At 41.1% G+C, this 25,115-nt stretch overlaps 1 protein-coding gene across 1 annotated transcript in view; it reads left to right on the top strand.

Moving 5' to 3' along the window:
• AR (androgen receptor) overlaps positions 1-25,115 on the top strand; it is a 673,169-nt gene that overhangs the window by 633,653 nt on the left and 14,401 nt on the right. The window contains exon 6 of the mRNA XM_056538313.1: positions 21,894-22,024. Within this exon, the coding sequence (XP_056394288.1) occupies positions 21,894-22,024 (131 nt within the window). The remainder of the gene's footprint in view (positions 1-21,893; positions 22,025-25,115) is intronic.

The raw sequence follows: 25,115 nt of genomic DNA, 5'->3' as shown, positions 1-25,115 counted from the left end.
GGTAGACAGAGATAAGAGAGGAGATGTAGGGAGGTGCAGCACTGTGGAGAGCTTTGTGTGTGAGACTGAGGATTAGGGAAGATTAGGAAGAGAATAGGGAAGGCCTATTAATAAAGAGTTACAATAGTCAAGGCGGGACTGAATCAAAGCAATAATGAGAGTTTTAGCAGTTTCAATAGTGAGAAAAGAGCAGATTCTAGAGATGTTTTTGAGGTGCAGTCGACAAGAATGTGAAAGGGAGTGAAGGACAGATCAGAGTCTAGTATAACTCCAAGACAGTGAGCTTGCTGCCTGGGAGTTATGGTAGTGCCACACACAGAGATGGAAATGTCAGGTTTAGGTGCATCAGTTGGGGAAAAAACAAGTTCTGTTTTAGAAAGACTTAGTTTCAGATATAAGGAGGACATGATGTTTGAGACAGCAGAGAGACAGTCACTGGAATTTTGTAGGAGTGCAGGGGTGATGTCGGAGGACGAGGTATAGAGTTGGGTGTCATCAGCATAGAGGTGGTACTGGAAATCAAATCTATACTGAGCCCTGGGGGACCCCAATAACCAGGGGAAGAGGAGAAGCAGTAGAGCCAGAAAATGAGACACTGAAGGAGGGGGCAGAAAGATAATAAGAAAACCAGGCAAGAGCAGAGTCCTTGAAGTGTACCCGTCAGATCCAACAAAAAAAGATTTTTTTTTTAATATATCACTCAGTACCTAATCCTGACCATGTACATCAAATTGTTATGTGTCTAGCACCTTTATTTATTTTTTAATTACACTTTTAATTTAGCTCACTAGTCTGAATTCCTCTCAAATGGAGGGGGCGTGGCCTCACTGTGCAGGTATCCGCCCCCTCCCTCAGTTTGCTGTCTGCTCACATCTCCCCTAGCATTAGCAAAACTACAACTCCCAGCTTGTCCTCACTGACAGTAGCGGGACACAAGCTAACAGTGGGAGGATTTTCCCTCCAGCTCTGAGCCCTGCGCTCACAGCTGTCAATCAAGAAAGTGTGTCCATAACATAGGTGATGACGCATGGACACAGCAGGAGTTGTATGTGTCCAAGCAGGCAGAGGGGGGCAGTTGTTTGACTGTTTTTTGCAGTATGAAATACTGAAAATTTTCTAATGAAAGCAATTGCAAAACCTATTGGTTTTGCATGCTTTAACAACATAACAAAAGTTTTTGTATGTGACAGTGCCCATTTAAGACCAATAGAGAAGAGACTACTAAGGAGGAGTTGGTGATCCACAGTGTCAAAAGGCTCAGAGAGGGCCAAGAGAATCAATAGAGAGAAATTGCCATTAGATTTGCAAGTCAGAAGATCATTAGTGACTTTGGTTAGGGCTGTTTCTATGGAGTGTTGGGAGAGTGGAAACCAGACTGTAAGGGGTCAAGGAGTAAGTTTTCAGAGAGATAGCAGGTTAGGCATGAATAGACCAAGTGTTCCAGGAGTTTGGAGATAAAGGGGAGATTAGAGACAGGTCGATAGTTGGCTGCACAGGACAGGACCAGAGATGTTATTTCCAGTAACGGGGTTATGGTAGAATGTTTAAAGAAGGAGGGAAAGATACCAGAGGAGAGGGAGAGGTTAAAATTTTAGTTGGGTGACAGGTGATAGCAGGGGAGAGAGACTGGACGGGATGTGAGTTTTTTTAATATACAGCACAGAATCGTACATTTTGGTTGTATGGCCCAAGTATATAACCTTACATTTATCCACATTAAACTTAATTTGCCATGCCTGTGCCCAAGCCTCCAGCTTCCCCAGATAACTCTGTAATATTATATTATCCTCCTCTGTGGTGATCACCTTATCCAGTATAGTGTTATCTGGAAATATTGAAATTCTACTCTGTAATCCCTCCACAAGGTCATTAACCCCTTAAGGACTCAGCCCATTTTGGCCTTAAGGACTCATTTTTTCCTCCTCGCCTTCTAAAAATCATAACTCTTATATTTTCATCCACAGACTAGTATGAGGGCTTGTTTTTTGCGCAACCAGTTGTCCTTTGTAATGACATCACTCATTATATCATAAAATGTATGGCGCAACCAAAAAACACTTTTTGTGGGGAAATTAAAACGAAAAACGCAATTTTGCTAATTTTGAAAGGTTTCGTTTTCAAGCCGTACAATTTATGGTAAAAATGACATGTGTTCTTTATTCTGAGGGTCAATACGATTAAAATGATACCCATTATTACATACTTTTATATTATTGTTGCGCTTAAAAAAAAAAAATCACAAACTTTTTAACCAAATTAGTACGTTTATAATCCCTTTATTTTGATGACCTCTAACTTTTTTATTTTTCCGTATAAGCGGCGGTATGGTGGGTTCATTTTTTGCGCCATGATCTCTACTTTTTTTTGATACCACATTTGCATATAAAAAACTTTTAATACATTTTTTATAATTTTTTTTTTAATAAAATGTTTTAAAAAAGTAGGAATTTTGGACTTTTTTTTTTTCGTTCACGCCGTTCACCGTACAGGATCATTAACATTTTATTTTAATAGTTTGGACATTTACGCACGCGGCGATACCAAATATGTCTATAAAAAAAAAAAATTACGCTTTTTGGGGGTAAAATAGGAAAAAACGTACGTTTTACTTTTTTATTGGGGGGAGGGGATTTTTCACTTTTTTTTTACTTTTACTTTTACATTTTTTTACTTTTTTTTTTTTTTACACTTGAATAGTCCCCATAGGGGACTATTCATAGCAATACCATGATTGCTAATACTGATCTGTTCTATGTATAGGACATAGAACAGATCAGTGTTTTCGGTCATCTTCTGCTCTGGTCTGCTCGATCACAGACCAGAGCAGGAGACGCCGGGAGCCGGACGGCGTTATGAATGATCGGATCCCCGCAGCAGCGCTGCGGGCGATCAGATCATTCATTCAAATCGTGCACTGCCGCAGATGCCGGGATCTGTATTGCTCCCGGCACCTGAGGGGTTAATGGCGGACGCCCGCGAGATCGCAGGCGTCGGCCATTGCCGGCGGGTCCCTGGCTGCGATCAGCAGCCGGGATCAGCCGCGCATGACACGGGCATCGCTCCGATGCCCGCGGTTATGCACAGGACGTAAATGTACGTCCTGGTGCGTTAAGTACCACCTCACCAGGACGTACATTTACGTCCTGCGTCCTTAAGGGGTTAAAGGGGTACTCCGGTGGAAAACTTTTTTTGTCTTTTTTTTTTTATCAACTGGTGCCAGGAAGTTAAACAGTTTGGTAAATTACTTCTATTTAAAAAAAATCTTAATTCTTTCAGTACTTATTAGCTTCTGAATACTTCAGAGGAAATTATTTTCTTTTTGGAACACAGAGGTCTCTGCTGACATCACAAGCACAGTGCTCTCTGCTGACATCTCTGTGCATTTTAAGAACTGTCCAGAGTAGGAGAAAATCCCCATAGCAAACATATGCTGCTCTGGACAGTTCCTAAAATGGACAGAGATGTCAGCAGAGAGCACTGTGCTCGTGATGTCAGCAGAGAGCACCATGTTCAAAAAATAAATGAATTTCCTCTGTAGTATTCAGCAGCTAATAAGTACTGGAAGGATTAAGATTTTTTAATAGAATTAATTTACAAATCTGTTTAACTTTCTGGCACCAGTTGATTTAAAAAAAAAAAAAGTTTTCCACCGGAGTACCCCTTTAATAAACATATTGAAAAGAAGTGGATTCAGTACTGCCCCCTGTGGTACCCCACTTGTAACCAAACCAGAGTAAGTTCCATTGATCCCCACCCTCTGCTTCCTATCACTGAGCCAGTTGCTAATTTATTTACATATATCCTCCCATGGTCCCAGCATCCCCATTTTATGTACTAATCTTTTGTGTGGCACAGTATCAAATACCTTGGAAAATTCTAGATATACAACATCCACAGCTTCTCCCCGGTCCAGTCTATAACTGATTTCCTCAGAGAAGTGTATTAAAAAAGTATATTAGGCAACATCGAGGGTTTTTCATTGTATTTTACTTATAGTGACCATGGTGACTACAGATATACTTGCAGGATCTTGTAGATAATGCTAAATATTCCAATTTTAGTAACAAACATAGAAATTTTATTAGAAATAATAAGCAGATGCATAAAAAAAGAGACAAATTAAGATCAGTAATTACAACAGTACAACCAAAACAGTGGGCACATAAATATTCCAATTTTATTTGTTACTTTTCTGCAGCTGGTTTTACTGGAATTAGATGTATTCTGATTTTGCACAGATTTTGAACAATATGGGGGGTATTTATCAATTTTGCCTTTTGACAGTTTCTTTTTACCCTTTTTTTTCATTTTGGTTTTCGTGGACATGCACCAAATTTATCATTTGGTGCAAGTTGTTAGTAATTTTGGCTCAAATGTTGAAATCGGCTGTTCACAGCACCTTTTACACAGAACTTACCACCACAGCGGACAGCGTATTTTACCCTGTAGAGCAGTCATTTCGGAGTCCCTCCTGCAGTATATCAGCAAGCGACATGAGTTATTTTCTTTTGTGGGGTTTATAGCCACTATGTGAAATGGATTTTATTTTCAACTTGGGTATTTTTTTGTTTTTTTTGTTACTTTAGTGCAGTGTTCTTTAACCTGCGGACCTCCAAATGTTGCAAAACTACAATTTCCAGCATGCCCGGACAGCCGTTGGCTGTCCGGGCATGCTGGGAGTTGTAGTTTTGCAACATCTGGAGGTCTGCAGGTTGGAGACCACTGCTTTAGTGCTTACCTTTCCTGAACCTGTGTGGCCATGTCCAATGCTGGCTCAACGGAGGGTGAAGGTTCCTCAGAGACAACTATGTCGCAGGATAGTATTGAGCAGCCCTGGAGGTGTCGCTGCTTTCCCCCCAAAAATGTTTTAATGTATTTTGACGCTTTTACATTTTCTGACATTGCTAAGTGTATTTTCCATGTGCAAAATTTCTTGGCGGGGATTTGCGCCAAAAAAACGGGATTTGCGGCAAAATTGTGCCAAAGATCGATTGGCGCAAATGATGAATTACTGACTAAAATTAAAATCACACACAGGACCGTGTGATTTTGAAAAAGTTGTAGAAATGACAGTGAAGAAGATGCGCCAAACTTTGGCGCAAAAAGACACTGCGCCAAAGTATTGCACCAAAGTTACGTGAAAAAAAGCACATAAATCCTTTGATAAATACCCCCCTAAATGTTCACAAGGGTTTTCCTAACCTGTTAAGGATGAAGGGCGTGCAGGTACGCCCTTACATCCTGGTACTTAAAGGGGTACTCCACCCCAGACATCTTATCCCCTATCCAAAGGTGGGACCCCCGCAATCTCTGCAGCGCCACCACACCGTCATCACTATAGAGCAAACTGTCTCTGTGCGTGATGATGGGGTGATGCAGGAAACAGAGCATAGTGATGTCACGGCTCCACCCCGTTACGTCACATCCCACCTGCTCAATACAAGTATATGGGAGGGGGCGTGGTGATCATCATGCCCCCTCCCATAAACTTGTATTAAGGGGGTGGGGAGTGACATCATGGGGGGCGGAGCCGTGATGCAACTATGCTCTGTCCCCTGCATCACTCTGTCATCACGCACAGAGCCAGTTTGCTCTGTAGTGATGATGGCGGGGTGATGCTGCAGAGATGACGAGGGTCCCCAGTGGCTAGACCCCCGCAATCAGACATCTTATCTCCTAACCTTTGGATAGAGGATAAGATGTCTGGGGGGGAGGTGTAATAGGTGTACCTGTACGCCCTTAATCCTTAAGCAGCTTTGAAGTGAGCGCAGGAGCTGCGCTCGCTTCAGAGCAGTGAGTATCGACTCTATTATCAGTAGCCTCACACTCACTGCTTATGCCGGGCAGCTGTAATCCCGCCGTTGCATGGCATTTAACCCTTTAGACACTGTGATCAATGCCGATCACGGCATCTAAAGTGGAAGTGGAAGATGCTTGCAGCTCAGTGGAGCTCACGGACCCGTGACGTGATCGCGGGGATTCTGTGAGCCAAAATGGCGGAGGAGGGTTGCCTGCCTCCTGACACCTGATTGCTGATTCAATGATGTAGCCTGGCTTAGCTGTAATGCTATTTTATATGCAATCTAATTATTGCATATAAAAGTCCACTAAAATTATATAAACCCCACCCTCGAATCCCCCTTATTTTCCCATAAAAAAAAAAAAGTGAACTCCCACTCACCGATTCTTTTGCAATTGTGACAATCTTGATTGTGTCCCAAACATCGACATGACATCGGACGGGTACAAACGAACCCAGGCAGTAGCAGGCGGGGTAGCGTTCAAGGGCATGAATGCTACCCCCGCCTGCTACTGCCCAGGTTCATTTGTACCTGTCCGATGTCATGTCGATGTTTGGGATCACAATTCATTTCTATGTACTGGCTATTATACGGACTTTAGACTTTTTTGATTTATAAGCACCACCGAAGTGGACATTATCTCCCACTAGTCAGGTATTAGCTGTAATACCGAGACTCAAGTTGTTATTAAAATATAATGTTTAGGATCCCGCATGGTAAAATGTGACCACCAGATAATGGAGCATCACAGTTCTAGTTGTCACAAACCCAGCCTGAAAAGGAAACTCCATCTAGTAGTATCCAGAAGAAGAATCCATCTGAAAGAGCTTTATTGTCCAACTAAAACATTATCCATTGGTTATTATGCTGTATCTTTGGTACCACCATCTCTCTTCATGGTTAGGTTTCAGAGCAGTTTGGTGATCCGTGAGCTAGATTAGTGGAGGAAAATCCCCTTACCTGCCGCCGATCAAAGATCTAATGATGAACCCTGGGCATAGTCAGGCTATATCAGTGAATCGCTGATCACACTTTATAATGCTATGCATAGGCATAGCATTATACAGTAAATGCAATTTAATGATTGTATGTAAAAGTCCCCTATGGTGATTAAAAAGTGTAAAATAAAAAAATGTTTGTAAAATTATATAAAAACCCTCCTCTAATAAAAAAAAATTAAATCACCTTTATTTGCCCATTTTATAATTTTAAATGTTAAACATATTTGGTATTACCAAAATATTTAAATATGAAGTTTATAATCCTGAAAGGTAAACAACGTAAATGTTAAAAATTACCAAACACTGAAATGCTGATTTTTAATCACATCGTAAATGAAAATTTAATTTATAAAAGGTGATCAAAAAGTCCCATCAATAATAGTGATACAAATAAATGGTACTGATAAAAACTACAGATCACGGTGCAAAAATGAGCCCTCACACATCCCTGTATATAGAAAAAAAAAATTTCAGTCAGAAAAGGACAATTTTATGCATAGCAATAACAAAGTAGCATAGCAAAGTAGTGCCATAATAAAAAAATATATATGTATGACTTGGGTATTATTTTAATCGCATTGACCTACAGAACAAAGATAATGTATAATTTTTACCATAAAGTGCACTGCATAAAACCAAACCCGACAGAAGTGGCAAAATTGCTGTTTTCATATAAATTTCCGCTCACAAATAATAATTTTTTGGTTTCCCGGTACATCTTATGGTGTATAACAAAGCAATTGTGCAGCACTCCAATTGTGAAAAAAACTTTGGTTTATTGGCTCATATCACAGCAATGTTTCTGTCCGACCATAAAACCATTTTCAAGCTTGAAAATGTGCTCAGGCTGGTTCCTTCTTATTGGCTCCCTGATTGTTGAACTCTGCTGACACCTCACTTCCCAGAGCTGCAGATGTGATGCTGCATTGCCGCTCTGCCACTGACTGAGATGGAACACCGCTGAAGCCAGTGATTTCTGGAGAGGCAATGAAGAACAGCTAAAAATCTACATGCTACTTAATTTTACAGCCATAAAAATGATGGCTGTAAAATTAATAGTTGGGTACACTAATGCTTGTTTTACTATTGTTTTACTATTGTAAACTAAACTTACTATGAAAAAAGGGATTATTTTTGGCATTTTTGAGCCATTAATGGGTTATTTTTGGATCAAAAATTAGCCTAAAATACTGTGTTTGCACACAGCCTGATTGGGAAAAGTCCAGTGCTATGATCCAGGAAAATAAAATAAATTTTTGTTATATATCCATAATGCAATACTGCAATATTTGATAACAATGGTGTCTTGAATTATGTATCTACAATAAAGCTTTGAAATTTAATCTGTTCAGGACACAGGACGTATGGATATACCCTTGCATCCTGGTAGTTAAAAGGGGTACTTTGGCACTAAGCATCTTAGCCCCTATCAAAAGGATAGGGGATAAGTTATTAGATCCCGGGGATCCCGCCGCTGGGGACCCCTGCGATCTCTCCTGCAGCACCCCTATTTTTCAGCTGCCCAGAGTGAGGATTGCTCTGTGGCTGCAGATGGGCCACCACACCCCTTCCCATAGACTTGCATTGAGGGGGCGGGTGTGACATCATGGGCGGGCGGAGCCGTGACATCACAATACTCTGTCCCCTGCGCCGCTCTTCATCAGCCACAGAGCGATCCTTGCTCGCAGCTGAAAAACGGGGGTGCCCACAATCTAATATCTTATCCCCTATCCTTTTGATAGGGGATAAGATGTTTAGTGCCAAAGCACCCCTTTAAGGACGCAGGGCATACCTGTACACCTTGGTCCCATTACCGCTGTTTGAAGCACACTCAGCAGCCAGCAGCCAGGACCCAGGGTTAATGCCAGACATCGCCATTCAGGCCAATACCTGACAATTAACTCTTTACAAAAGGAAAAAGAACATGGAAAGCTATATAAAATGGGTATCGCCATAATCGTACTGACCCACAGAATAAATATAACATCACTTTTACCGCACAGTGTACACCATAAAAATAAAATAAAAAAATGCCACAAATTTTCCCGTTTTTCACAATATTTTGGAGTTTTCACAAAAAATGCAGCATGTGTCAACAAAAATGCACCAGTTATATAAAGTACAATATGTCACGAAAAAACAATCTCAGAATTGCCCCGCTCAGAAATAGCATTCTAAAGTTATTGTCATTTAAAGAGATACATGTCAAATTTATTAAAAAAAAAAGAGCCTGGTCATTGATGTAAAAAATTAGTCCGTCCTTAACCCCTTAACGACGAGCGCCGTAAATGTACGTCCTGGTGACGTGGTACTTACTGCGCCAGGACGTACATTTACGTCCTAAGAATAACCGATACATACAGATCACGGCACCTGCAGCATCGTGGTCACTTAATTGGATGATCGGATCGCCCACAGCGCTGCCGCAGAGATCTGATCATCCAGCACTGCAGCCGGAGGTCCCCTCACCTGCCTCCGCTGTCTTTCGGGAGTCTTCTGCTCTGATCTGCCTTCCCGCAGACCAGAGCAGAAGATGACCGATAACCCTGATCAGTGCTATGTCCTATACATAGCACTGAACAGGATTAGCAGTCGAATGATTGCTATGAATAGTCCCCTATGGGTACTATTAAAGTGTAAAAATAAAAGTAAAAGTAAAAAAAAATTGAAAAACCCCCTCCCTCAATAAAAACGTAAATTGCCCCATTTTCCCTATTTCACCCCCAAAAAGTGTTAAAAAAATATTTTATATACATATTTGGTATCGCCGCATGTGTAAATATCTGAACTATTAAAATAAAATGTTAATGATACCGTACGGTGAACGTCGTGGATGTAAAAAAAAAAAACTCCAAAATAGCTGCTTTTTATAACATTTTATTCCCAAAAAAATTAATAAAAAATGTATTAAAAGTTTTATATAAGCAAATATGGTATCAATAAAAAGTACAGATCACTTCGCAAAAAATGAGCCCTCATACCACCGCTTATACGGAAAAATGAAAAAGTTATAGGTCTTCAAAATAAGGGGATCTTAAACGTACTAATTTGGTTAAAAAGTTTGTGATTTTTTTTTTAAGCGCAACAGTAATAGTAAAGTATGTTATCATGGGTATCATTTTAATCGTATTGACCCAAGGAATAAAGAACACTTGTCGCTTTTACCGTAAATTGTACGGCGTGAAAACGAAACCTTCCAAAATTAGCAAAATTGCGGTTTTCTTTTTAATTTCCCCACACAAATAGTATTTTTTTGGTTGCGCCATACATTTTATGGTAAAGTGAGTGATGGCATGACAACGGACAACTGGTCGCGCAAAAAATAAGCCCTCATACTAGTCTGTGGATAAAAATATAAGAGTTATGATTTTTTGAAGGCGAGGAGGAAAAAATGAAAACGTAAAAATAAAATTTTCTGCGTCCTTAACCCCTTTAAGGGTTTTTCCGTTTTTGCATTTTCGTTTTTTGCTCCTTGCCTTTAAAAAATCATAACTCTTTCAAATTTGCACCTAAAAATCCATATGATGGCTTATTTTTTGTGCCACCAATTCTACTTTGTAATGACATCAGTCATTTTGCCCACAAATCTACGGTGAAGCGGGAAAAAAAATCATTGTGCGACAAAATTGAAAAAAAAAACGCTGTTTTGTAACTTTTGGGGGCTTCCGTTTCTACGTAGTACATTTTTCGGTAAAAATGACACCTTATTTTTATTCTGTAGGTCCATACGATTAAAATGATACCCTACTTATATAGGTTTGATTTTGTCGGACTTCTGGAAAAAATCACAACTACATGCAGGAAAATGAATACGTTTAAAATTGTCATCTTCTGACCCCTATGACTTTTTTATTTTTCCGTGTATGGGGCGGTATGAGGGCTCATTTTTTGCGCCGTGATCTGAAGTTTTTAACGGTACCATTTTTGCATTGATAGGACTTATTGATCGCTTTTTATTCATTTTTAAATTATATAAAAAGTGACCAAAAATGCACTATTTTGGACTTTGGAATTTTTTGCGCGCACGCCATTGACCGAGCGGTTTAATTAATGATATATTTTTATAATTCGGACATTTCCGCACGCGGTGATACCATATATGTTTATTTTTATTTACACTGTGTTTTTTTTTTATTGGAAAAGGGGGATGATTCAAACTTTTAATAGGGGAGGAGTTAAATGATCTTTATTCACTTTTTTTTTCACTTTTTTTTTGCAGTGTTATAGGTCCCATAGGGACCTATAACACTGCACACACTGATCTTCTATGTTGATCACTGGTTTCTCATAAGAAACCAGTGATCAACGATTCTGCCGCATGACTGCTCATGCCTGGATCTCAGGCACTGAGCAGTCATTCGGCGATCGGACAGCGAGGAGGCAGGAAGGGGCCCTCCCGCTGTCCTGTCAGCTGTTCGGGATGCCGCGATTAGCCGCGGCTATCCCGAACAGCCCGACTGAGCTAGCCGGGAACTTTCACTTTCACTTTTAGCCGCGCGGCTCAGCTCTGAGCGCACGGCTAAAGGGTTAATAGCGCACGGCGCCGCGATCGGCGCTGCGCGCTATTAGAGGCGGGTCCGGGCTTCACTATGACGCCGGGCCCGCCGTGATATGATGCAGGGTTACTGTGTAACCCCGCATTATATCAGAAGAGCAGGACCAAGGACGTACCGGTACGTCCTTGGTCCTTAAGGGGTTAAGGCCCAAATGGGCTGCGTCCTTAACCCCTTCAGGACGGAGCCCATTTTGGCCTTAAGGATCGGAGCGTTTTTTGCACATCTGACCACTGTCACTTTAAACATTAATAACTCTGGAATGCTTTTAGTTATCATTCTGATTCCGAGATTGTTTTTTCGTGACATATTCTACTTTAACATAGTGGTAAATTTTTGTCGATACTTGCATCCTTTCTTGGTGAAAAATCCGTAAATTTGATGAAAAATTAGAAAATTTAGCATTTTTCTAACTTTGAAGCTCTCTGCTTGTAAGGAAAATGGATATTACGAATACATTTTTTTTGGTTCACATATACAATATGTCTACTTTATGTTTGCATCATAAAATTGACGTGTTTTTACTTTTGGAAGACACCAGAGGGCTTCAACGGTCAGCAGCAATTTTCCGATTTTTCACAAAATTTTCAAACTCAGTATTTTTCAGGGACCAGTTCAGGTTTGAAGTGGATTTGAAGGGTCTTCATATTAGAAATACCCCATAAATGACCCCATTATAAAAACTACACCCCCCAAAGTATTCAAAATGACATTCAGTCAGCGTTTTAACCCTTTAGGTGTTTCACACGAATAGCAGCAAAGTGAAGGAGAAAATTCACAATCTTCATTTTTTACACTCACATGTTCTTGTAGACCCAATTTTTTAATTTTTACAAGGGGTAAAAGGACAAAATTTTTACTTGTATTTGTAGCCCAATTTCTCTCGAGTAAGCACATACCTCATATGTCTATGTAAAGTGTTCGGCGGGCGCAGTAGAGGGCTCAGAAGGGAAGGAGCAACAAGGGGATTTTGGAGAGTACGTTTTTCTGAAATGGTTTTTGGGGGGCATGTTACCTTTAGGAAGCCCTTATGGTGCCAGAACAGCAAAAAAAAAACACATGGCATACCATTTTGGAAACTAGACCCCTCGGGGAATGTAACATGGGATAAAGTGAACCTTAATACCCCACAGGTGTTTCACGACTTTTGCAAATGTAAAAAAAAAAAAAAATTTTTTACCTAAAATGCTTGTTTTCCCAAAAAAAATGTATTTTTAAAAAGGGTAATAGCAGAAAATACCCCTAAAAATTTGAAGCCCAATTTCTCCCGATTCAGAAAACACCCCATATGGGGGTGAAAAGTGCTCTTCTGGCGCACTACAGGTCTCGGAAGAGAAGGAGTCACATTTGGCTTTTTGAACGCAAATTTTTCTCTGGGGGCATGCCGCATTTATGAAGCCCCTATGGTGCCAGGATAGCAAAAAAAACCCCACATGGCATACCATTTTGGAAACTTGACCCCTCGGGGAACGTAACAAGGGGTTAAGTGAACCTTTATACCCCACAGGTGTTTCACGACTTTTGCATATGTAAAAAAAAAATATTTTTTTTACCTAAAATGCTTGTTTTCCCAAAACTTTTACATTTTTAAAAAGGGTAAAAGCAGAAAATACCCCCCAAAATTTGTAACACAATTTCTCCCGAGTACGGCGATACCCCATATGTGACCCTAAACTGTTGCCTTGAAATACGACAGGGCTCCAAAGTGAGAGCGCCATGCGCATTTGAGGCCTAAATTAGGGATTGCATAGGGGTGGACATAGGGGTATTCTACGCCAGTGATTCCCAAACAGGGTGCCTCCAGCTGTTGCAAAACTCCCAGCATGCCTGGACAGTCAACGGCTGTCCGACAATACTGGGAGTTGTTTTGCAACAGCTGGAGGCTCCGTTCTGGAAACAGTGGCGTACCAGACGTTTTTCATTTTTATTGGGGAGGGGAGGGGGGCTGTGTAGGGGTATGTGTATATGTAGTGTTTTTTACTTTTTATTTTATTTTTTGTGTTAGTGTAGTGTAGTGTTTTTAGGGTACAGTCGCACGGGCGGGGGTTCACAGTAGTTTCTCGCTGGCAATTTGAGCTGCAGCAGAAAGTTTGCGGCAGCTCAAATTTGCAGCCAGATACTTACTGTAATCCTCCGCCCATGTGAGTGTACCCTGTACGTTCACATTGGGGGGGGGGGGGGGACATCCAGCTGTTGCATAACTACAACTCCCAGCATGCCCGTTGGCTGTCGGTGACTGCTGAGAGTTGCAGTTTTGCAACAACTGTAGGCACATTGGTTATGTATCACTGAGTTTGTGACCTAACTCAGTGTTTCACAACCAGTGTGCCTCCAGCTGTTGCAAAACTACAACTCCCAGCATGTACGGTGCATGGTGTACGGTGACTGCTGAGAGTTGTAGTTTGCAACAGCTGGAGGCACACCGGTCGTGAAACACTGAGTTAGGTAAAAAAAAAACTCTGTTTCACAACCAGTGTGCCTTCAGCTGTTGCAAAACTACAACTCTCAGCAGTCACCGACAGCCAACGGGCATGCTGGGAGTTGTAGTTATGCAACCAGCAGATGCACCACTACAACTCCCAGCATGCACTTTAGCTGTTTGTGCAAGCTGGGAGTTGTAGTTAGACAACAGCTGAAGGTACACTTTTCCATAGAAAGAATGTGCCTCCAGCTGTTGCAAAACCATAAGTCCCAGCATGCCCATAAGGGAATGCTGGTGGTTGTGGTGGTCTGCCTCCTGCTGTTGCATAACTACAGCTCCCAGCATGCCCTTTTTGCATGCTGGGAGCTGTTGCTAAGCAACAGCAGGAGGCTGTCACTCACCTCCAACGATCCAGACGCTGCAGGTCAGTCCCGCCGCCGCAGCTGCTCCTGGGGCCCCGATCCCAACAGGGGCGCCGGGGATCGGGGTCCCCAGCACCCGGGGTGCACGTCCCGCACCCGCTCACGTCCTCCAGAAGAGGGGCGGAGCGGGTGTGGGAGTGACACCCGCAGCAGGCGCCCTGATTGGTCGGCCGGTAATCCGGCCGACGAATCAGGGCGATTGTGAGGTGGCACCAGTGCCACCTCACCCCTGCAGGCTCTGGCTGTTCGGGGCCATCAGAGACGGCCCCGAACAGCCAGTAATTCCGGTTTACCGGGTCACTAGAGACCCGATTGACCCGGAATCGCCGCAGATCGCTGGACTGAATTGTCCAGCGATCTGCGGCGATCGCCGACATGGAGAGGCATAATGACCCCCCTGGGCGATATGCCGGGATGCCTGCTGAACGATTTCAGCAGGCATCCGGCTCCGGTCCCCAACCGGCTAGCGGTGGGGGCCGGAATTCCCACGGGCGTATGGATACGCCCTCGGTCCTTAAGGACTCGGGATGCAGGGCGTATCCATACGCCCTATGTCCTGAAGAGGTTAAGGGGTTAAGGGGTTAAAGGGGTACTCCGGTGGAAAACTTTTTTTTTTTAAATGAACTGGTGCCAGCAAGTTAAACAAATTTGTAAATTACTTCTATTAAAAAATCTTAATCCTTTTAGTACTTTTTAGCAGCTGTATGCTATAGGGGAAATTCTTTACTTTTTGAATTTCTTTTTTGTGTTGTCCACAATACTCTCTGCTGACACCTCTGTCCGTGTCAGGGACTGTCCAGAGCAGCATAGGTTTGCTATAGGGATTTTCTCCTTCTCTGGACAGTTCCTGATATGGGCATCAGGTGTCAGCAGAGAGCACTGTGGACAACACAAAAAAGAAATTTAAAAAATAAAGATTTTCCTCTGTAGCAAACAGCTGCTAAAAAGTGCTGAAAGGATTAAGATTTGTTAATAGAAGTACTTTACAAATCTGTTTAACTTTCTGGCACCAGTTCATTTTAAAAAAAAAGTTTTCCACCGGAGTACCCCTTTAAGATAATAATAAGGGTAGTTAAACTGCATGGTCGAATTTTGGTGCATGTAGTTATAATTTTTTCTAAAGTAGTAAAATAAAATAAAACCTACATAAATATCCTATCCTACATAAGTATCCTGGTAATTATATGGACCTACAGAATAAAGATAATGGGGGAGATTTATCAAAACCTGTGCAAAGGAAAAGTTGCCCAGTTGCCCATAGCAACCAATCAGATCCCTTCTTTCATTTTTAACAAGGCCTCTGCAAAATTGAAGAAGCAATCTGATTGGTTGCTATGGGCAACTGGGCAACTTTTCTTCTGGACGGGTTTTGCTAAATCTCCCCCAATGTGTCATTTTTACCAAAAAGTGCCCCCAAAGAAGCCCCCAAAAGTTACAAAATGGCATTTTGTTTTTTGTTTTTATTCATAGTTTTATAAAAATAAATTATATAATTACAAAGTACAATTAGTGACGCAAAAAACAAGCTCTTATATGGGTCTGTAGGTGCTAAATTGAAAGCAATATGATTTTTAGAAGTGGGGGAGGAAAAAATTTAAGTGCAAAAACAAAAATTGACCGGAAACAAAGTCATTTAAAAAAAAACGTTTGACATGTTATGGACATACGTCAAAAGTTTGATTGGTTGGGGTCTCAGTGCCGACACCTTCACGATTATTAGAAGGATAAGGGACCCAGCTTACGCCAATCTACGTTCTGCAGCCTCAAGTCCAACAAAAGAGATTGTTGCAAGCTGGGGAGTAAAGCTTGATACTGTGCACTTCTACGGGCTATTTCTAATGATTGTAAAGGTGTCAGCACTAAAACCCCAACCAATCAAAAGTTGTTTTATTTTTATTTTTTTTCTTAAATGAAAGGGATACTTTAAATATAGATCACATGCATGTGTACATTACATGCATCATATACAAACAACAAACTGTACACATTACATACATACACACACAAAGACATATGCATATTACATAGGCACACACACACATGCAGAGACACTTACTTTAAAAAAAAAAATTCAGTGATTCACCATTTTTCTGCTCGGTCACAGCCTGCAGTGTGCCCCCTCCCTGCCCCTCGATCTCCTCTGTTCCAATGGCAGCAGACTGTGAGGAGAGGCCCGGGCAGGGGGAGGGAAGGGGCCCTGGTGATTGTAGTGTGGTAAAAAGAAATGCCCTGCTGAAGGAACCTGTTCTTTTTACCAAAGAATGTTGCATCTGTCTAAACCAGTGTTTTTCATGCACGGTCCTCCAGCCCCCCAACAGGTCATGTTTTCTGGATTTCCTTAGTCTTTCACAGGTGATATAATTATGGTCAGTGCATCAGGCATCACCACAGTTATATCACCTGTGAAAGACTAAGGAGATCCTGAAAACATGACCTGTTGGGGGTTCTTGAGGACCGCGCTTGAGAAACACTGGTCTAAACGGTGGCGGCCATGCTGTTCTCTTTGGGACCGACCCACGGGGCATGTGCCGCCCTGCCCTCAGGCCCAGGCTGCCCGTGGATACGGACAAAGCCCTTCTGGTGGATTGGCAGCATTTTTACAGTGCTGGAAAGGGAAAAATGATTCAGAACTGCACTATTTATAAACAAAAGCCTAAAGTCTCATACTTTTACAGACTATTCATGAATATACAGAAAGTTGGCAACTCTGCTGGTGCCGCAAGCCATGTTGCAGCCTCTTTCCTTCCTTCACAGACTTATGACATGACTAGGCAATATAAACAGGACTTCAAGATAGAGAAGATAGTGAGAAATGACATGATTCTTGGGCTGTGAAATGGAATTTCAAAAAGTGGATTTTGTGATATGTTATAGTGGAATAGCATATTTATCTGTACATTGTAACTGTAGAAATAGCAGAGGGTTCTTGTCTGGCTTTATTTCGAACTGTGATTTGCCTCTGTTCAGTATACTTCAGTGATACTTTTTAGTGTAATTTGAGATAGATTCCAGGTAGATAGGGGGTAATTTATTGAAACATATGCAAAGAAGTGGGTCAATAGGTCAACATTAACTATTGCATGTAAATGTTATGTACAGTTGTGGTCAACATTTAGCTATCCTGAATATTACATACACCATGTAGAATCATGCTTGGATAGATATATATATATATATATATATATATATATATATATATATATATATAGAGTAGTTAGGAGTAGCCGTATTAGTCCAGTGATGCAAAATGCTAAATCATCGGTAGTTGCAGTATCTTGTAATACCTTTTTTATTGGACTAAAAAGATTTTGTAGAGACAAGCTTTCGGGATTCCTCCCTTTATCAAGTCATAAGCATTTCTGAGCTCACAAGGGGAAAACACACGTTCTATCTCACAGTTTTAACCCCTGCATATTTTGTGAGATAGATAGAATGTGTGTTTTCCCCTTGTGAGCTCAGAAATGCTTATGACTTGATAAAGGGAGGAATCCTGAAAGCTTGTCTCTACAAAATCTTGTTAGTCCAATAAAAAAGGTATTACAAGATACTGCAACTACAGATGATTTGCATTATATATATATATATATATATATATATATATATATATATATATATATATGTGTGTGTGTGTGTGTGTGTGTGTGTGTGTGTGTGTGTACATTTGGTACATTTTTATGGGGGGCTGCCATCTTGTCTGAGCTGTTCTTAACAGCATTTAGTGATTTACAGCAGGACCCCTGAGCCATAGACACATAGACAGCAATAGACAGGACCTGTCCCATTCAGATGAATTGGAGATCTTTTTAGAGGTCATTCTACAGGGACGGGGGATGCTGTGATTGGTGGGGATCCAGTGTTATCTCTCTACTGGTGTCACCTTTCACTCTGGTCTTGAGAAGAAAGGCATTACTTAGAAATTATCTTTACAGAACAGGAAATCTCCGCAAAGTTTTAGCCCTGATGGCCAGGATGGACATTTCAAGATCTTAGAATTATCATGAAATATAGATCACAAAATGGAAAATGCAAAATGGAGAAAAAAAAAACATTACCAAAGAATCTTAAAAATATGCTTAAAGGAGTACTGTGGTGCAGGAACACTTAAGGATAGGGATAAGAATAGGGAATAAGTGTCTGATCACAGGGGGGTCCAACTGATGAGACCCCCGCAATCTCCTGCACAACACCCCGGTTTGCTGTATCTCTGGCTCTTCCATAGAGTTATTTGGAGGGGTGCTTTGTGCGGGTGTCAGTTTGGTAAACTGGGGGATAAAGCCTTGTGGGGTGTAGGGTAGTTAAGGTGTTGCTGTTCAGGATAGTAAAGGGCGCTGTTAACCCATGTCACTCGTGACGCCAGGGTGAGGGTTAAATTCTGTAATCTTGATAGGCCTATTGCCACCCTTCCCAAGAGCAATAGGCGATGCAGAAATAAAGGATTGTCTACAACCACTGTTAACTGAAAACTTGCAGGAACTTTTACTGAAGAATTTCTGTACATGCAGCAATAGTAACAGTCCAGATAACAGAGTCTCTACAGATATAGCTGAGGAGCGATTGACAGTTGGTTGGGATCAGATAAGCTCAATTTAGCTTCTCAGAGATTTTGTAGCATAGATCCACTGGATTTAAAGGGGTACTCCGGTGGTTAAGATTTTTGGCTATATTGCATCTTCTTTTAATGTTCACGTTTATTGCAATTGACATGTATTATATATTTGTGCAGCATGTGTCTTTTTTTCTTACCTGTTTGTGGGCCAGGAAGTTCTGTAGTTCTGTGTTGGATCTCTGACTGTTGTCCACAGGTTAGGATTAGGCTGTGAACAAGATGTCAGAGCTTTTTTTTTTTTTTTTCTCTGTTCTTTCAGAAGTGCATGACAGAGATAGGCCACGCCCCCTCATATCCCCCTCCAGGTGGTCACAGGTGTACATGAGAGCAAGAAGCTCCTACACAGCTCCTCATCTCCCCTCCCCCCCTGCTTTGTCTTGTGAGGATGCAGGTCTGCACTGAAAGAAGACAGAGAAGATGTATGTGAAGGGATAACAAGGTGCACTGGCTCGGGTGCACTGTATATACTGCAGGGGAATAAATGTCAGACTGGGGATGATTTCTATGTGTGAAGGAGGGGGGGGGGGGGGGACTCCTGAATGACACATGCTGGGGGCTGTAGTCCCTGTTATGTGTGTGTATGCTAGTGTTTACAAACCAGTCTGCCTCCAGCTGTATCAAAACTACAACTCCCAGCATGCCTGGACAGACTTTGGGCATGCTGGGAGTTGTAGTTTTGCAACAGCTGGAGGCACACTGGTTGGGAAACACTGTCCTAGCCTATTCAACATACACATCATGTTACACTAGTGTTTCCAAACCAGTGTGCCTCCAGCTGATGTAAAACTACAACTCCCAGCATGCCCAGACAGCTTTTGGCTGGGTGGGCATGCTGGTAGTAGTAGTTTTGCAACACCTGGAGGCACCCTGGTTGGGAAACACTGGTGTATGCCCCATAGAGGTGTGGTGAACTACAATCCCCAGGAGACTACAGAGGCAGCATGCTGGCGTTATACCACAGACTGAAGACTCCTGAATGACACATGCTGGGAGTTGTAGTCCCTTTTGTGTGTGTATGCCAGTGTATCCCAATCAAGGCTGATTATATTAGTGTGCTGTGTATAAGGGGGCTGACCCGGGAAAATAGTAGGGTGGGTAAAGGGCGGAACAAAAAAACAAAAAAAGGAGCCCCAAACCAGCAAGGCATGTGGCATACAAAGAACAGAAATAGAGTAGGCTAAACAACAAGAATAGAAATGAAACAAAACAAATAGGGTAAGTCAAAAAAGGAAAAACACGTTGACCACCGAAGTACCCCTTTAAGGGTGCGTTTAGGTCCATTGATCTTGCGGAGGGTAGCGGGGATTGCTTAGTATATCCGCTATGTTAGAGGCCGAGGCCGCAAGGCTTTGGCCTAGGAAATCGTCTTATAAGCTGCGGAGGTCCTACCTCTTCCAGAATCAGCAACCCAAGAGAGCGATCAAGATGGCACGGGTCCATTATATGGGCAGGGGCTGGCCGTTTTCAATTGGTCCATAACAACTGTCACTCACCGTTACATTGCATTGTGGGTGAACACGTCATGGGATCCTCCAAAGGTCCTGTAGCAAAAGCATAGAGTTCTAACCTAACCACGTGACCCGCGGGTCCTGCTACGCTGAATAGGTAGGCAATTAAATATATACATATTTATACTTATATTTATAAGAACTTCTATACAGTCATAGACTAACTGAGGGGTGACAAGGGGATAACTATAGGAGAGGGACCCTGACGTTCCTAGGGACTCTGACTATGGGGACCTCTGCAAAGGTAATGTATAAAATACGGTACTGGGACACCACATCAGCATGTTCTGTTCCTGCAGGAGATAGCTGGGGTCGGACACTTATAGGTGTTCCTGCACCACAGTACTTCTTTAACATAAAAATCTGATGTAAACAATAGGTTATTTTCTGATGACCTATAGGAAAATTACAGAGAAAAAGAGAACCAGAAGAAAGATGCAGGAACCTTACAGATGGCTACAAAAATTAAGGATGCCTTTAATCCTGTCCATGTCAAATGCTATGTGTATATTTCTTTCTTTTTAGAAATAACTGCATGAACTATTAAATATTAAATGAATACCAAGTTGGTATCCATATTCAAATACATATCTACTTTTTTTTTCTGAAGATCTTGGCTTTTTTTAATACTAACCAATCAAAGGTACAGTGTTGACCACGACTGTAGCTCACGTAAGTTTACAGTGCTTGAGAACTACCTGTAGGAAAATACTGCTAACACCAACCAATACCGTTATATCATTTACAAAAATGGTAACTTGGAGAATACCTACACCATTTTAAGTTTGTTAAAAAATTCAAGAACATACAGTAAATGTTGGTCACTGCATAACAAGGGCTTGGATTGTTAATGCCATAATGGAATATTAGTAAATCAGAGCCTCCTATTGAATTTAAAATAAATAAAATTATGTTTGACTCCTTATGAAATAGGAGGGTACAGAGGTATATAGAAAAAACTATAGGTATCATATTATAGCTCCCTAACACTTGGAGTTTGTACAGGGCTGGAATATTTTGTGCGAAGCCTTAAACCTTTTAAAGGGGTACTCCAGTGGAATTATTTTTTTTAATGAACTGGTTTCACAGATTTGTAAATTACTTCTATTAAAAAAATCTTAATCCTTCTACATATCAGCTGCTGTATACTCCAGAGGAAGTTGAGTTTTTCTTTTCTGTCTGACCACAGTGGCCTCTACTGACACCTTTGTTCATTCTAGGAACTGTCCAGAGCAGGAGAGGTTTGCTATGGGGATTTGCTTCTACTCGGGAACATTCCTGATATGGACAAAGGTGTAAGCAGAGAGCACTGTGGTCAGTCTGAAAAGACTCCATTTCCGCTGGAGCACACAGCAGCTGATAAGTCCTGGAAGGGTTAAGATTTTTTTAATAGAAGTACATTTACAAATCTGTTTACCTTTCTGGAACCAGTTGATTTGAAAAAAAATAGTTTTCCGCTAGAGTACCCCTTTAATACCTTATGTTACACACTACCTTTTGTTAATTACAATAGTCATGATTTGCTGCTAGTAATATTGAATAACTTTAAAAATAAACAAACTACTTCTGTCATTTTACAGGTATCGTATGCACAAATCTCGCATGTACAGTCAGTGCGTTCGAATGCGTCATCTGTCACAAGAGTTTGGTTGGCTACAGATCACACCTGAGGAGTTTCTCTGTATGAAGGCTCTTCTCCTCTTCAGCATTAGTGAGTATTAAAATAATAAAGACAGAAGCATCTTAAGAAGTAGATTAATGTACTGGAACCTGCCAACTTAGTTTGGCTCACAGTGTTCTCCCTTCCGTGATTTAATAAATGATTAACTTTAATTCATATAATGGTTGAATTTCCCACATGGTAAATAAAATAAAATATGTATTGGCAGTGATATAGAAGGCAACTTAAGAATTTAGGAACTTGTGCATTAGAGCTTATAATCAGAGAGGATAATGGAGAAGACAGAAAAAGTACTAGTGCATATGTGGAACGATAGACTTTTTTAATGCGTCACCTATTAAGATGCTACTGATGGATATAAGTAAAAGGCTTTCTATCCTCGCAATGAGTTCATTATTACTTTTTCAGCCATTTTTTTCTTATAACTATGTATTTTAACAATTTTTCCCAGAAAAGAAAAGATGTGACTAGTTATACATCATTAGAATAAGAAAAAACAAAACTAAATTCAAAATCTAGGTTGCATCTTAGACCCCGTAGGTCGCCTAAGAAAGAATCCATTAAGTAAGAGGATCTGTTCAAAGATGATTGGTTTCTTAAAAAGTTCATATTAAACCCTGCATTTCTGGATGCCACTTGACCCTTAATATTTTTCAGTGCTTTTTTCTCAGTTCATCTAATTGCTTTAATCTGTGTACATTCAGATATTACACCAGCAGGCACAGTGGATTCCTTCTTTTCTTTGCTTCCCAATAACATACATAGAATGGGCATTGTAATTCAGGAAATTACTTCAATTTAGTTTTTATTACTCTTTTTTATTTTTACCAAGAAAGCAGTTCACATAAACCCTTGAGAAGTGGTTCTGTAAACAGATCCTTGTGTGATGTATTCAGAATTGAGGGCGTTTGGGTCAATTTTCCAACCGCTGGAACCCCCAGCAATCTCCGCCTGACTCTCTGAGAAGAATATGCAAACTCCACACTATAACTGTGGATCACAAGGCTTAGTGTCCCTGAATGCTTTTAGGTAAGGTAGGTAGTAACATTTATGGGAACACCTTGACAAATTTAGATTTCTGTCAAGCTACATCAAATGGCTATGCCTGTATGGCTATGTAATTATAAGACACTTTGCTATTTACTTGCTGTTAAAATTATTAACCTTTTATATGTTTTTTAATGTGATTGAAAAAACGACCACTAGGTGGCTCTGTTCTGTTCCCTGCACAAGTCAAACAGTTAGTTTGGTCTCTTCCTGGCCTGGCAGGAGACCAAACTCAGGAAGTGCGTGCGGGGCATGGCGAGGCACAGCTCTGGCAGGCTTCAATGACATTTTGCCAGCTGGGGAACACCCACTTTCTCCTGCCGAGAGCTCACTTAATGTGAGCAAGGGGAAAGGTATGATACACAGCTTTTTAAAGCTCAGAATTTCTTTTTTAAGGGCAGGAGGGGTGTTAGAGTAGTTAGGTAATATGATCTAAGTAAGTTTAGAAAATATGGTTTGATAACGGGTACTCTTTAACTAATCGCTAACTTTGGAGCATACTCTGGATTTTACATCACATATCCTTTCGATGGACATCTCTTCTCCCACCCATCAGCTGCTCTTTAAACTTTGAGGATCTCTACCAAAATTACAATTATAATAAAATAGAATATAATTGAATATAAACAATACTACTCGCTAAATGTTCTCCCTTTGATCACTCACCCTAACCTGACATAAGATGCAGGTGCCCCTCTCTCCACGGGCAAGGTTCAGCCCGGTAAAGAGGATCTTGCTATCCAAAATTCTATATGTAATATTACAGTCTCCTATTTATATAACAGCCTATTTCTTTCATAAACTTCAAGGCATAGTTATGTCCTCTATTTGGGCAAACAATAGGCCATGGCTAGCCACCATACATACATTATTATGGAATATAGGTAGGGTCACCCACCAAACTTTAAATCGTATTTCTGGGCTGCTCAATTGTCTCACTTACCTTGGTGGTTCAACTCTAAAAAGATTATACTTCTAATGTGTTTGCACTCCAGTTGCTATCGCTTCCTCTGCTTTCCACTCAGGGACCATGGCAACCAACCTCGCTGACAGTGGGGTTGGTTAACCTTTAGGAAATCCGGAACACCAGGCCAATCACACTCAGTGCCAGAATCCCATGTTTTCTTACAAGTGCCAGATTTATACAGATTTCTGTTGGCCACAGCTACCTCGTTTGCTTGTGCTTTACATGCATTGCTTTTTTTTTTTTTTTTTGTTTTTTGCTATATGGATCTTTGGTGTTCTAACTCTTGTTTCCATGGTTTCTAAGAACCAGCTTTTTGACATTGCATGCTATTCTGTAGTCCAAAATCTACAAGTGAGTCCAAATCCTTCTCTACAATAGACTCCAGTTTTACTCCTGTGAGGACCCATAATGCATGCAAGTTATTAGTACCCAGATGCATAACTTTACATTCATCCACATTGAACCTCATATGTTATGAGGATTTCCAAACACTGTGGGGGAGATTTATCAAAACCTGTGTAGAAAAATAGTGGTGCAGTTGTCCATAGCAACCAATCAGCTCACATCTTTAATTTTTAAAGAGGTCTGTGAAAAATGAAAGAAGCAATCTGATTGGTTGCTATGGGCAACTGCACAACTCTTCCTCTACACAGGTTTTGATAAATATCCCCCTGTGTGTCCAACATCTTCTGTAGACTGTTCTATATTACAAAGCTTAGTGGAAAAAATAAAAATAACCCATTTGTATAGGCTTTTAGTGCTAGTGATGCTGATAACGGTACTTACTGTTCCCAGATCTGTTCCTACATTCAGCCAAGATTCCTTATTTTCTTAATATGCTAATGCAGAAGCTTGGTGCATGGGAGTATTGCCAAGAATCTTCATAGGAAACACCTTCTCCCCTGTGCTGAGTCTTCTATGCTGCCGTATGGAGCTCCACTCTGCAGCTAGACCCTGCTCCACAGAGAGGGTTTAGGCGGAGAGTGAAGCTCTATTCTGCAGAATTTAAGCCGGACGTCAGTGTACACCCGGGGCTTTGGAATGCCCACATGCACCAAGCTCCTGCTGTAGCATATTTAAAGGGGTACTCCGGCCCTAAGACATCTT

The sequence above is a fragment of the Hyla sarda genome, chromosome 9 (assembly GCF_029499605.1).
Source record: "Hyla sarda isolate aHylSar1 chromosome 9, aHylSar1.hap1, whole genome shotgun sequence".
Classification (NCBI taxonomy): Eukaryota; Metazoa; Chordata; class Amphibia; order Anura; family Hylidae; genus Hyla; species Hyla sarda.
This window is presented reverse-complemented; position numbering and strand designations above follow the sequence as displayed.